The sequence below is a fragment of the Oculina patagonica genome, chromosome 10 (genome assembly GCF_052425735.1).
Source record: "Oculina patagonica isolate OP01 chromosome 10, crgOcupat, whole genome shotgun sequence".
Classification (NCBI taxonomy): Eukaryota; Metazoa; Cnidaria; class Anthozoa; order Scleractinia; family Oculinidae; genus Oculina; species Oculina patagonica.
Genome location: NC_135767.1, coordinates 3,751,316 through 3,765,954, shown reverse-complemented (window position 1 = coordinate 3,765,954; position 14,639 = coordinate 3,751,316). Strand labels below are relative to the sequence as shown.

Here is a 14,639-nt window from a genome sequence, read left to right as displayed (position 1 = left end):
TCATTGGATAGTGATTTATTCCGTGGATAGTGTTATCCACCCTTCAAACAGCCAGGGCCAGGTGTGTATCTGGTAGCTTTTAGGCAGGTGGCGTGGTGGCCTATCGCAAATTGGTTAGCTCACTGGACTCCAGATCAATTGCTATGGGTTCAAGTGCTGGCCAATGCCATTATATGAATGCTGTGTTCTTGTGCAAGACACTTTACTCTTGCAAGTGTACCAGCAAATTTAATGCTGGGGTAACAGGGCTGTGATGGACTAGCATCCCGTCCAGGGGGAGTAGAAATAGTCCTTGTCACTTCATGCTTCAGAAACCGGGAAAATCACTGGTGCCTATGAGACACTTTTGCTTGATGCAGTATAAACCTTTTACTGGGCATTCACTAGCACAATTTACATGGATGTTACTAACGTATTAATGAACTAATAACGGAGGCTTTCGTTATACAATTTAGAATAAAAATCAGCGAAAATAAATGACGTTTCGATGAATCGCGGTTCATCATTATCAAATTCTAAAAAGTCAGATTCTGATGAGTTCAATATATATTAAGAGTGCGTGTGAAAATCTCGTTGCATAAGATTAAAGACTATACAATGTGAATTGTATAGAGTGTTAATTACGAACTAAATAGTTTTGCTTTTATTGAGTCAGATTGGGTGTTCAGTTTCGGTTTCAATTCTTGGATAAAAAGCATTTCGAAGATCAAGCATTCGAATTTCCCGCGACATTTCTTCAAGATTGTAAATTGCTTGTTAAGATCTTTAAGACAGCTGTCCGATCTTGGCAAGAAAATAAACAGCGATCTACGCCCAGTTTTCACAAGCAAGAAAATTGCCGACGACATCAAAATAGCAGAGGCCAAACCGCCGCTAATAAATCAACAATGTGTTGTTTACAAATTTAAATGTGATTCGTGTGATGCGGATTATGTAGGCTACACTCGCCGACACCTTTTCCAATGCATTGATGAACATAAGCACTCAGCTATTGGAAACCACCTGCGTGACGCCCACAACCAGAGTAACAAAGATCTTAACAAGCAATTTACAATCTTGAAGAAATGTCGCGGGAAATTCGAATGCTTGATCTTCGAAATGCTTTTTATCCAAGAATTGAAACCGAAACTGAACACCCAATCTGACTCAATAAAAGCAAAACTATTTAGTTCGTAATTAACACTCTATACAATTCACATTGTATAGTCTTTAATCTTATGCAACGAGATTTTCACACGCACTCTTAATATATATTGAACTCATCAGAATCTGACTTTTTAGAATTTGATAATGATGAACCGCGATTCATCGAAACGTCATTTATTTTCGCTGATTTTTATTCTAAATTAATGAACTAGTCAGACTAGTAGAAATCGTGGAACCTGGGCAACCCATTAAAACTATAGAGAGAGACAGACAGACAGACAGACAGACAGACAGACCGACAGACAGACAGACAGACAACTCCTGACGGCATGGAGTCCCGGGTGGTCAATAGGGCATGCTTACAATAGGCCCCAGTGTGACTTACATTAGCAATTAACTATACAAGTCATGTTCTTTTATAATTTTTGCATGGTGTTAATTACAATTTTACACTTCTTTGCAGTCTTGTCGGTTTGGGAGCAGAGCAGTTGGAAAAGGTTGTCATGTGTTCAACCGTAGAAGTGACCATCTTAGATGTGCTGTTCTTTCCATGGTCGAAAGGTGTCTTAATCCATCACTTCCCAGGTATGATACAGTAGGTGCCAGTCACCTGAATAACAGTCACTGTAAAATATATCTCACTGTATGAAAACAGGCATTTTGAGCATTAGGTTTCCCTTCATAAATTTTTGAACAAAAAGCTAATAATTTTGAAATGCAAGCTTTTCAAATTAGCAGTTGATTTACCTTTGTCAACTTCAAGCTGATTATCAACTAAGTGTTTCTCCTGCCTGTTTATGCAAGACAACTAGAAACTAAATAAAATCACTTAAAAGCATAGATCACATTTCTGGCAGTTTTCTTTCTTTCTTTTTATTCTTGTTTTTTCTTTTAATTGTTGTTGGTGGAATTCACAAAGAATTTTTATAAATGTTGATTTTTTTCTATTGTACAGACAAAAGTCTAACAGAGCAAGTGCTGCTATTCTTCAAAGACCAGTGATAAAAACAGTAGGACAGTCAACAAATCAAGGTAACAAGGCTGGCGCACAGGCATTATTGTACTGTGATAACCCTATCAATGCAAAAGTCAAAATTTGGGGTTTTAAACATCATGAATGAATGAATGAATGAATGAATCACTTTATTTAAACACGATAAATTAATCAGCAGAGCTGGTGGGGTCGTGTACTTAAATTAGTTAATTGCAGAATAAAATTTATATACATCTAAACTATAAACTTCGTTTATCTATATATATATTTACATTATATGCATGCTTCATTGAATTTCAGAGTTTAACTTATTAATAATATTCATAACTGTTAACTTTATGTTTTATGAGGGCTGCAGTGGAATCGAAATTCATTTTAGTAAAGTCAAATTTGGTTAATAATTGCTTGAATTCGTTTAAATGGTCGGTCGATTTCTTGCTGGGTAGACTGTTCCACGCTATTGCTCCTCGGTACTTTATGGAGTTCCTAGTCATGTTCGTTTCTGGTCTTGGGAGAATGATGTCTCCATTTCTTCTGCTTTCGCAGCTCGAGTTCTTCTGTACAAACAGATCCGTGACTTCTGTGGCGGTGTGGCCTTTTATACATTTGAAAACGAACTCCGACAGTCGTTTCTTATATACTTCTTCCAAACTGTCCCATCGTGTACGTGTTAGGACATCTTCAGCGCTGGTGTCCCATGGTAGTCCATATACGATGCGGCCAGCCCTTGTGTGTAGTTTTTCCAGGTTACTGAGGTGTGTCTTATTGCACGATCCCCAGAGCACTAGGCAGTACGTGACCGATGGCAATATGACCTTCGTATAGAAGTCCTCTAGTTACTCCCGGGGAAGAAAACGCATACGTCGGAGTAAACTTAGTTTGGACGCGAAGGACTTCGCTACGTTTGCAGCGTGATCAGACCAGGACGTCTTGTTGTCCACTTGTACCCCTAACAGTCGTTCTGAGGTTGTCCAGTTTATGATGCTGTCACCGAGATTCAAAGCTTGAATTGGTCCAATAAATGGTTGCCTATGCATTATCATTGCCTTGCATTTGCTTGGGTGTGGTACCAGTGAATTCCTGTGGCACCATCTTTAGAGCTCTGTTAGTACATTGTTTAGTGCATTTGTTAGTTCATCAATATTATTTGCGATACAATAAATTGTTGTGTCGTCTGCATACAAATAGGTTTCAGCGGAGTGTACTGCATTTGGTAGGTCGTTTGTGAAGAGTGAGAATAATGTGGGTCCCAGAACTGACCCCTGCGGTACTCCGTGTGATATAGATTGTGTGTCCGAGTCACATCCGTTAATCCTGACAAACTGTCTTCGTTCACAGCAAATGTGGTGATGTCATTAATTTGAAAGTGAGAAGATTACATCAATCAGATATACTAACTATCATAATCATGACCACTAGTTACTGTCATCATCACCATCGTCATCTTCACCACCACCACCGTGGCTGTGGCCATTGTTGTTATCATCACCATCCTCATTTCTTTCGGTGCCAGTCCGCGCATGCAACACTTATCCTACAATTTGTCAGCCTCTACACAGCTATAAGCTTTCAGAAGTTGTTGCACATCTCTGTACATTTTCAAAAAAAACTCTAAAAGTTTTCCTTTTTACCGAATGGTAATGAAGGTGTAGTGATCATTCTCGAAGTCACGTGTTTATTAATTTCCCTCACTCGCTCACTCCATTCTGATATTAAACCGCAATTAATTCATGCATTTAACGGTGAACGTGCTGGCAGAAAGGTTCTTTAAAACGCCATTCAGCACATGGCAAAACAAATTATTCTCCAACCTCGTTCCCAGGGTCTCTCTTTTTCAGGGAACTAAATTTAATTTTCACAAAACAAATCGAATATGGGTCAGTTACACTTATCCTCTGGTGATAAAAGAGAATAGAATTCGCTCTACGAAGCCTCAGAGCATAGGCTATCAATGACCCATTCACGTAAGAAAACATTCAAAGACGCGTTTTAGTAAACACAACATTCATGCACGTTTTTGTTTCGCGTCACATCATCTTCGTGTCACGTCATCCGTTCTTCATCTTTTTGAGTCGTGCAGAAACGCGCATCTTTCTCTCAAATTTTATTCGCTGCTCAAAATAACGCTATACGTGCTGGCAGAAAAGTAAACATATTCACAAAACAAATTTAATGCTAAAAAGGATCAAAGGTTACACTTAAATATTTTTGTGATGAAATAGAATTCGCGCTACGAAGCCTGAGAGCGCGAACCATCATGACGCAATTCCCATGGAAAAATAAAACATTTACAAGGAAATAAAGTGAGATTGTGTTACATTATTGAACGCTTATTTGAAGAAAAAAACTATCAATGACCCATTCACGCAAGAAAACATTCAAAGGCAAATTAAGTGAGATTGTGACATTACTGATAGCACCTATGAACTACATATAGTTACGCTTAAACTGTTATAAAAAATTATTACGCTCGCCATGTGACGCGTTTTAGTTAACACCACATCCACGGCACGTTTTTGTTTCGTGTCACGTCATCCGTTTTTCATCTTTTTGAGTCGAGCAGATACACGAAGTGCTCGGGCGTATCTTTTCTCTCAATTTTTTTCCGCTGTTCAAAAATAACACTATACGTGCTGACAGAAAAGTAAACATATTCACAAAACAAATTAACTGGTAATGCTTAAAAGGATCAAAGGTAATACACTAACCGGTAAATATTTTGGTCGTGAAAACTGAATAGCGCTACGACCCCTGAGAGCACGAGCCATCAATGACGCAACTCACGTGGAAAACTAAAGCAAAGTGAGATTGCTTTACTTTATTGGACACTTATTTAGAAAAAAATGCGGAGGTCGGCACTTCATTCATCGAATTACCATGAGGTTGCTCGAAGAGCCTTTGATTGCATAATTAGTTGCAAGTAACTGTTTTGAAACAGTGTGGTTTAATTTGCATTAAATTAGGACAAAAGAATGTACATAGCAATCGTAGGTTAACAGTAGTGATCATATCTCCATATTCTCCCAACCATTATTCGTTAGAAGGTATAAAAGTAATTGGGGAGGTAGGTTACTTTGATGTGCAGTGCTGTTAATTCTTGTTTATCACCTCCTTAGGCTTGTCTTCTGTGCTAGAGAGATACAAAAGTCATCCAAACAAATCCATGAACAATTTTCTGAAGGCTCCACCGCCACCGAAAAATAAATCTTTCAAACAAGGAAGTTCTGGGCAGGCGATTAACCATGTGGAAAGCAGTTTAAATAGCTCAAGAAACACTGTTTTTCAAGGATCTTCATTACAAAATAAGAGAACTTATTTAGACTCCATTGGGTCTTCAACCACAAATGGTTTGGCGCAATCAACTTACGTTAAGCCTGACGCTAGTAGTCAGGCTATCAGTGACATGGGTAATATTGTTGCGAACATCGAGACTAATGTGTCTGGTGGACATCCACTTACTCTTGGACACCCACTAGGTGTAGCAGTTACAAAACCCTCAATAGGCCCAGGGCCTAATTTAAGCGTCAGCGGCAATGCTAATCTGGACTCAAGTTTAAACCTGTGCTCGGCACTCGGGATTAATTCAGGTAATCCTAACGGATCGATATCAACCACACAGACTTTTGTTACGGCTAAAAATGCATCCTTGATGTCGGCTGCTAGTGGAACTCAAATATCAGGTGTTACTACGGTAACTGGTCAGATACAACCTGGTTTTACTAATGTTAAAGAAATTTTGCCAGCTCCGGTAGCAGGAGGAAAAGTTGCGGTTGGTTCTGTGTCTTCAACATCAACGTCATCACCTGCTTACAAAGGAGTTCAGGTTGGTAACACTTTCATTTTATGTGTGTTGGCTTTTTTTGGACGGACTAAGCTTGGGGGTAAATAGAAATCAAGGACGTAACATTGTTTTTTTGCAGGACCCCAGAAGCTGCAAGCTTAACCAACTACACTAGGGCCAGTTGCTCAAAGGGTGGATACCACTGTCCACTGAATAAATCACTGCCCAGTAAATACAGTTGAAAGTGTCATCAAAACAAACTACACTAGTTACCGGTTATTGATTTATCCAGTGGATAGTGTTGTCCATCCTTTGAACAACTGGACCAGAAATTTAAGCCAGAAGACAGTCAGTGTGTGGACTCTCACTTTTGATGGACAACTCATCTGTGCTTTCTTGACTCCCACTTTGCAATTTCTTGTTATCATACTCTTCAAGTCCTCATTCACACTTGTTGTTGATTTTGAAATCAATCACTGTTTTTGTGTTAATGTCATATGTACAAGTGGAGGGAGACCTTGGTTACAGTTCTACCAGACGAGTGATGATAGGCAGGTCAATTCTCATACACATTGGGAGAGCTGGTTTGCCACGTTTCAAGGGGAGGGGGACACTAACCCTTCATTTGTGTAGTTAGCACATGGCTTGCAGCATGTTGCAACTTTACAAATGGAACCCGCTGAGCATGATTTCTCAGGGTCTTTTCTTATCCAACTTCTTGTCTGAGTCACTCCTTTCATTTCTCCTCAAAAGTGACCACTCCATGTTTGGATTTTTGTTTGCAACTATCTTGTTAATGATCACTTCAATTCAGTTTCTTCTTAAAATATACATCATGACATTTTGCTGATTTTCTCCATTTGATGCAGATTACAGCACAAGTGGATCCATCAACTGGTATGTACTGAGAGATAACTCTGAAATTCCTAAAATACCGTAGAATTCCGGTTATAAGCCCTGGGCTTATACAACTTCGTAAGGGGTTTTGGGTGGGCTTATAAGCGGAGGGGCTTATATCCGGGAGGGCTTATAAGCGGAATGAAAAAATCGTTTCGAAAAGAGCCACGGGATTGTTGATCGAAATACGTTTTAAGTTAAAAACGCATAATAAAGCAACATTTAGCCATGTTCAGTACTGTCATCCGGTAGAGGGGGGCTTATATCCGGGGGGGCTTATAATCGGATGTATTTTTTGTTTCCAGGTAGATGGGCTTATAACCGGGGGGGGGCTTATAACCGGAATTTTACGGTAAGCCCAAAGCTTATTTCCCTTTCAGGTGGGCTTATTTTTGGGGAGGGGCAGGATTATTCTCAAAACAAAATTTGCATTTCCAAAATTTTCGGGTTTCTTTTTGGACGCCATAGTGTGACTGAAATTTGTTAATAACCTTTTAGCGTTTAACTTTTTGATAAAATCTTTTTCTGAATCTCTCCTTTTAAATAAGCTAGTTGTAGGTGAAACTGACACATTTTGTTCTAATGCAGGGAAAGTGACCTCAAGCTCTGCTGGTCAGAGGGTCAGCCCAGTTTTCTTCAAACAGGTCAGCAATAAGAGCATTGGACAAAAGGTTTTTATAATAAGGCTATGGATTAAAGGCCCATGTCCACTTGTTTGGCTTTGCTACAAGATTGTCACTTCAAAAAAGGAACACACAACTGCAAAGCCAAACGGGTGAACATGGGCCTTTAATCACTGCACAGTTTCTCAGAGTATTAACCTGAACATGTTAACTTAATTTGTTAAATTGAACATCTGCTAGCTGACAGTGCAAATCTAATGAGAAGTAAAAGATGCATAACTTCAGACAAAGTAGTGCACTCAGTTAGATGTAAATGATTGTATATTTGTCTTTCATGAATTCCTCTGCAGCACAACAATATTTTTTTTTTCTAATACTGATGATGCTAAATACTTTCAGGGTACTGGTACTGTACAAGTCACATCCATGCCAAATGGAACTGGTCCCTCCCCACCCCCACCAGGAGGAACTGTCAAAGGCTACCCCCTTAATTTTGTGATTAAGGGCAACTCGACAACACAGGGTGTGACAACATCTGTCACTGGAGTAACTTCCACACCTGGCAATCTGACTAAAGGACAGAATATTATATTTAATAACATGGGGATGCACCAATCACAGTTTATTGTGCAGCCTTCATCGCCGATGAGTCCAAACATGCATCAGAGAGGTATTCTTGAAGCTTCCATATAGGCTAGTATAATTTTAATAATTTCTTAAGTGTGACCGTCCAGGTGAGGGTAGTTCTGAAAAAAATAAACTGTTGGAGGTAAGACTAAATACAGTCGAAGCTCTCGTAAACGGACACCCTCGGGACGCGAAAAAAGTGTCCGTAACTGGAGCTGGCCACTTACCAGAATGGTTCTCGTAAGCGGCCACTAGAGGTGTAGGGGAAAGATGGCTGCTTACAGGAGCTTGCTCAGCTAACAATCACCGGAGGGACGTGGATGACGACAAAACAAACACTGAAATATTGTACTGTAATTACTGAAAAATCATTGTGACGAACGGCGATGTGAAGTTGATATATAAAAACAAGATACAGAGGTTGTTTATGGGATTTTCTTTGGGCTGTCCGCTTACGGGAGCTTAAAAACAAAGAAAAAGTCTAAGTCGTAATCTCTGAAAGTGTCTGCGGCGCCTTACGGAAATGTCCACTTATGAGAATATAAAATACAGAGTTTGTATGGGAGTTAAAGCGGGGTTTCAGACAAGGCGACCGTAAGTAGAGCTGTCCGCTTACGAGAGTGTCCGTAAAGAGAGCTACGACTGTATACAGGATTGTGTTAGCAGCAATACATAGTAAGATTGAAATAAAAAATGTTTCATTCTCAGCCTTAATCAACTGTCTCTCTTCTTAGGAAAAGTGGGAAATGTACGGACAGGAACTGTACATAAAGGAATGCAAAAGGCACCGTCTCCGTCATCTCAGGCTAAAGTTGTACAATCACTTCCGTCTCAACAACCAATCACAACGCAGCAACAAAAAACTGTGGTTGTGACAAGTCCACAGGGAAACCCAACTAAGGTGTTTATAAATCATAACAATATTGCAAGTTCACAACAGCCGATTGCACAACTCAAGCAACAGGTCGCCCAACAACAACAACAGTTACAACAGATAACGCTTCAGAAACAGATACATCAACAACAACAACAGCAGCAACAGCAGCAGCAATTACAACAGCAACAACAACAACAGCAACTTCAACAACAAAAACAACACATCAACTCACAATTCATTAAACAACATCCGATACAGCCCCGCTTAGCACCTGCGCCTCCTTCACAATCGTTCATCTCACAACAGCCTCTAACAGGCCAGAACATCATTGTTAAAGTTACGGAACCACTCAAAAGTCCACCAAGTGCAGTATTTGTGACAACAGAACCTCGGCAAAACATGCAGCATACGGTTTGTCAAAAACCACAATCTAATGTTGTGTGATTGGTCAATAGTTATATTATTATCAATATGCTCACAGTAACGCTATACATCTGGCAAGTGAAGAAGTAATTATGCTCAAGGGGTAAGTGCGACTTGCTAGTCTCTGTTGCTGTTGCTTCTTTGGCAAAAAATCACAACCTAGGTGTACAGGGGTTCACTTCAAAGTGATTGTGGTGGCTTTCACCAGCCATGAACCAAAGACATTTGCCACTGTGTGGCTGTACATGTAGGTAACTGTTTTGTAATCAATTACGGCTAATAGTCATGTGACTTGCCAATCCAGTGAATAGATGTCAGCACAGTGGTTGCTTGTGGTTAGCATTAGATTAGCTTGTACTTTTAATTGATACAGACCTTCCAATCTACATTTCGAGTTTTCATTGGTGGTTGTCTAAAGGTACACTAAGTTTTGCTTAATTTCAAGATTGCAAGCTTAAAATTACAATCAGCTGTCTTAGTTCTTCATGAAAATTATACTTATATAAGTATACCAAGTGTCTGGCATTCAAAGAAAAATTGCTTTTGTACAATCTTGAATTAATTTTGTTATTAGGTTTTATATTTTCTCTGCTAGCCATTAGAATCGACTAGCAGAAATACAGAACCTATTGGCCAAAATTGAAAGAGGAGTTTTGACTAGTCCTTGTAAGTCAGCCAGCATTAAAGCTATCAACTATTCAACGGATTGGCATTAGGTCACATGACCATCTACTGCCGTGGATTGCTGGCCAGATAATTTTCCACCTTACAAACCCTGTGTGTGATATAATGTTGTAAGCATCTGAGCTTTGTAAAATTATGACAGGCAACTTTTTGCAGAACGTTTGTGAAGTTATATATGAAAGCAACAGTATAAACATGAAAGAGAAAAAAAAAACATGCAAGAGTGAATAAGAGGAAAAAGTATTTATAAATTAAAGTGATGTAACATAGTATGTTTTCTTTAGGAAATGTGTTATTTAAAGTGTTTGTTCCATTGCACTGACAGCTAGTTAGCAATGAACACAAATGTAAGTAAATCAACAGAATTTCCATCAACAGACTTGCTTAAAATTAAATCTTTAAAATACGGATATTTGCACCTTTTTCCAAAAACGATTTTTAATAAGTGGATAGTAGTTTTAAAGGTATTAGATAATCTACAATGCTTACAGCTAAGTGAATTGAAAGAATAATATGCTAGTTGGTAGTGTCGCCATTCAATTAATATTAGAGACAAAGTAAAGTTTAGATTCTACAATACTTTTAGGTTTGCCTCCAGTACTGATTGATTGATTTTGTTGTGTGTTGTTTCTTGCTCATTGTCTCTGCATTGCCTGGTGCTCCAAACATTGGAAATGTTAAAATTCTATTGTACAAATGATTGTGTTGCCACTGGCCGTGTATTTTACGAGTCTTACTGTACAGTTGAATCCAGACAACTCAAACCTTTGGGGAATCAAAAAAGGTTTAACTTATCAGGGTGGGGTCGAGTTATCAAGGGTAAAGTTAGTAAGAAAATGACCTGGAGGGAAATTAAAGAATGTTCAAGTTAGCGGGAGTTTATAGTTATCAAGGATTTTAGTTATCAGGATTCAACTGTATTTTTGGCCCCTAGGGCAAGTCAAAATACACAAGTCTAGAAGAACTCAAGAAACTCTCAGCACAAATCAAATCAAAACTTTATTAGATGGTGGCAAACCACACAGTATTGTACCTCAGGCTCCTAACCTTTCATTCCTTTGTTTGAAATACTAATTCTCCTTTCTCAATTTCATACATTTGTTTTAAGTGAGTAATGAAAATTTGTGCTCCATCAAGACAGCATCTTTTTTTTCTGTCATTTTTTCTTGCTGTTGACGAATTTCTATATTCTCGTCACCTGTCTGTTTGACATTGTACTGACCCTGTTAGGAGAATTAAGATGTTATCAATCTTGGAATGTAAAGGTTAAAATGTCTATTTAAATTTGCACAATAATGTAATTTAGATTAATACAATGCAGTCATTTACCTCTCTTTCGCATTACAAAGTCTATCAGCCAAATTTTGCACCAAATGTCACACTATTTTTTTCAAAATTATGGGAAATACTATTAAAATATACAGTACAAGTCTGTTTTGATGTGGGTTTGTGTCTTTTAGACATCCTATACCATGATTCACCAAAGTATAAGAATTTGTGTTGTATGGATGAATTAAATTCCACTTATCCTAAGGGATTCCATGAATCATCAGTATTGCCGGTTTAAGCCAAATGTAGATTTAAGTTTTGTTGTTCATAAGTCTCGGTATTCATTTCTAAATCGCTGCTTCAGTAACTGTTAACCCTTAACAGAGGTCTTAGTTATTATTTTTTTGGAAGTATGGTGAAACACCATTAATCTTGCAACTAACAGGCGACCAAAATCTTGATTTTTCCAATCTTTCCTTTGGGTCAAAATAACAAGGTGATTGTATTACGAGGTTGTTTAAGGTGGGGTTTCTACTGTGCGGAAAGTACAATGAGAAAAATCAAAACAAAGGCAACATAAAGTATATTAGCTCTTTCAAACATTTATAGACAAATTCTTGTATTTTTGTGAATCGTGATGCGGGAAGGAATACAAGGCACTACCCATAAATTTATCTTACAAGGTGTTTACATTACATGCACTAAAAACTTCAAAAACTAATTTATTTTAGTTGTTCAAATTTTCCAGAGTTGCATTTTATAAATTGTGTATTATTTGTACATGAACAGAACAGAACATGCTTATACTATATTTTGTGGGGAATCAAAAAATGTAAGTTTTATTGTAGAAAAATTATCCAACATTCAAACAATTCTGTTTTGTGAATGTCTTCTGGTGTGAAATAGGTGCATTCCCAACTTCTTTCTATTGCTTCTACAATGAATAAATCCACTGGTAGTATATAAGGTCAGAGCTTTCAATAAGACCCAGCATTTATCCAGCCTTGAAGCGCCGGTTAAAATTCGAGCATCTCATGAAGGGGAGATGTTTTCAGCTTCTTACACAGCACTCTACACAAAGGACGGACATCTTCTAATCTAATTGAAAGCCATGCAAGGTTGTGTTGAAATTAGCTCAGAAGACATCAAAACACTTTTAACCACACCAAGAATAACTAGAATCTTAATTATCACAGAAGTGAAAAGAAATGATCCTGTGTTCAGATCCAAGTCTGCTAAGAATTCTGTTTCACCAGAACTTTGCACTTGCATTGTATTGCCTATGTTGTTCAGCCGGGCGTGGTCTGTGGTCTTATTTTTCAACACTGTACGTGTTGAATCTTTTCTGGTTTTAATCCCCAATAAGTGTTAGTTTTGTCTGGTACAAGCTTCACTTTGGAACGGCACTCGAAAAACTAATCAAAACATTTCACTTTATTTTGCAACAATATTTTTGGAGAATAGAAAAAGGATTTATTTCTACTTACAATATATTACTTGTCTAAGTCCTTCATTAAGGACTGTGTCAAGGCAACTCTGCTTTTCTGCTCAACTCTTGTAGCCCCGAGATCAAAATCTATTTTCTCCTTACCAGTAGCTATACATTTGTAACATGTTAGTTGTGAGAATTTAGTGGTATATTAAGAGTAATCGCTACTTGATGATTTTCTATATTCTCAAAACCTTTTAGCTTGACAATGTATAGAGATGGTAAGGAGAAAACAGATCTTGATATCCGTTGGGACTTGAAGCGGTTTGCCTCTGTTATTTTCAAGACAGTGACCATTCACTGAACCAGGAATGGTTCTACAGTAAGATGTGAGTTAAGAATATATGAATATACATTTCAATGATGGCCTGTACATTTAATTAATAATGAATTAATAATTATTATATGTGAGGTGAATGCACTTTTGTCCAAAGACTTACACTAAATCAATTTTGTACCTAACTTTTGTAAATAAAGTATTTATATGTTCAGAGATCTACAGAAACTGGCTGAAAATATGCTTGATTGTTATTTTACCCATTGACCATTGTTGACTACCAAGTTCTAATTTATGCACGATTTCACAGAATAATTGTTAAATATTAATTTCCGAATCACTTTGAATGTCGCCTGATATTAGGCGGAAAAGGACAAGATTGAAAAGGATAATATTTGTTTTATCATTATCACTGAATATTAAGACCTATCGTTTTCCAAATATTACGCCCTCCACACTGAAATGCCGCCCCAGAACGCTTAAATACACGGTGGAGCATGAGCACATGATATACTTGAGTTCACGCTTAACTTGGCTGTTGTGATGTCTGCATTCTCAAATACTCCGTCTTTGCCATCTACACTAATACACCTAGCTAGCATTTTTAAATTTATCCACTCCGAAGAGTGTTTCAAAAAGTTCCTTTATCAATGACCAAAAATGCCATTTTAGCTAGACCTGATGATAACCAATCTCATTAGAAAATATTTTGTTACCAGACAGGGGGAGGGGGGGACTCCCATATAAATGAGACGAGGATGCCCATCTTTTCCCTAAGGGGTGTCGATTTCGGATTTTGGTGTTACCAAGGGTGTTCCAGGAAAACGCCTTTTTTTAACTGTTTAGGTCTCGTTTAGGGTTGCATGCAAAGAAATATAGAAGCATTTTTGTACCTTTTAAGGTTCAAAAAAGCTTGAGCCACGCCCTTGGTCTGCATTAGGGGCTTAATTATAAAATTTCTGACCAGCATCGGGGTTGCTTACCATTTAGCCACGAAAACCGGAATTTTCAGTTGGAATGCAAATCGTAAGGTTAATTTTCCGGGAATTCCAGTTGGAACTAGTGGAAAACCTTCAGAAGTTGTCCTGCAATTCCGGCTGGAACGAACCGACTGGAATTTCTCTTACCATTTGCAAGTTGTTTATCCGTTCGGAATTTGGAAATTTCCCTACCATTTGCATGATTTCCCAGTTCCAGTCTCCCATCAACGAAAGATGCCATCTCTTTTTTAAAATTGGTTTGCTCATGATTAGTAGAGGAGACCCTCTACTATGGTTTGCTGTTTTGAGAAAAACCCTTACCATTATTTAATGGTCATGGTTTTTTCTAACAGATGGTAAGCACCCCCTGTCTGTTCCATACAGGAGTCCCCCACCCTTTGGGGTTACTAGACCTGAAGGAAAATCAGCTACGGTTGAAGTGGCCTAATTTCCTCTCTAAAATTACAGCACATGGAACTACTTCAGTTTTGTTTTGCAAAAAAATAATTTGCAAATCGAATAATACTGCAATTTGCCAAAATAATTATTTTCCTCGCAGTTCTAGGGACCAC

General features: G+C 38.1%; 1 protein-coding gene across 2 annotated transcripts; it reads left to right on the top strand.

Moving 5' to 3' along the window:
- The first annotated feature begins 1,568 nt into the window (after positions 1 to 1,568).
- LOC144628019 (uncharacterized) lies at positions 1,569 to 9,708 on the top strand. 2 transcript variants are annotated; one of them, XM_078486071.1, is made up of 7 exons: positions 1,569 to 1,731; positions 2,102 to 2,178; positions 5,257 to 5,963; positions 6,791 to 6,818; positions 7,407 to 7,462; positions 7,841 to 8,111; positions 8,803 to 9,708. In XM_078486071.1, the coding sequence occupies exons 1-7, from the start codon at positions 1,697 to 1,699 to the stop codon at positions 9,387 to 9,389; spliced, it is 1,761 nt and encodes a 586-aa protein (XP_078342197.1). In that variant the 5' UTR covers positions 1,569 to 1,696; the 3' UTR covers positions 9,390 to 9,708. The 2 variants fall into 2 exon arrangements, with proteins under 2 accessions (XP_078342197.1, XP_078342196.1); XM_078486070.1 differs by having other exon boundaries at positions 1,570 to 1,731; positions 7,407 to 7,489.
- The last annotated feature ends 4,931 nt before the right edge of the window (positions 9,709 to 14,639 follow it).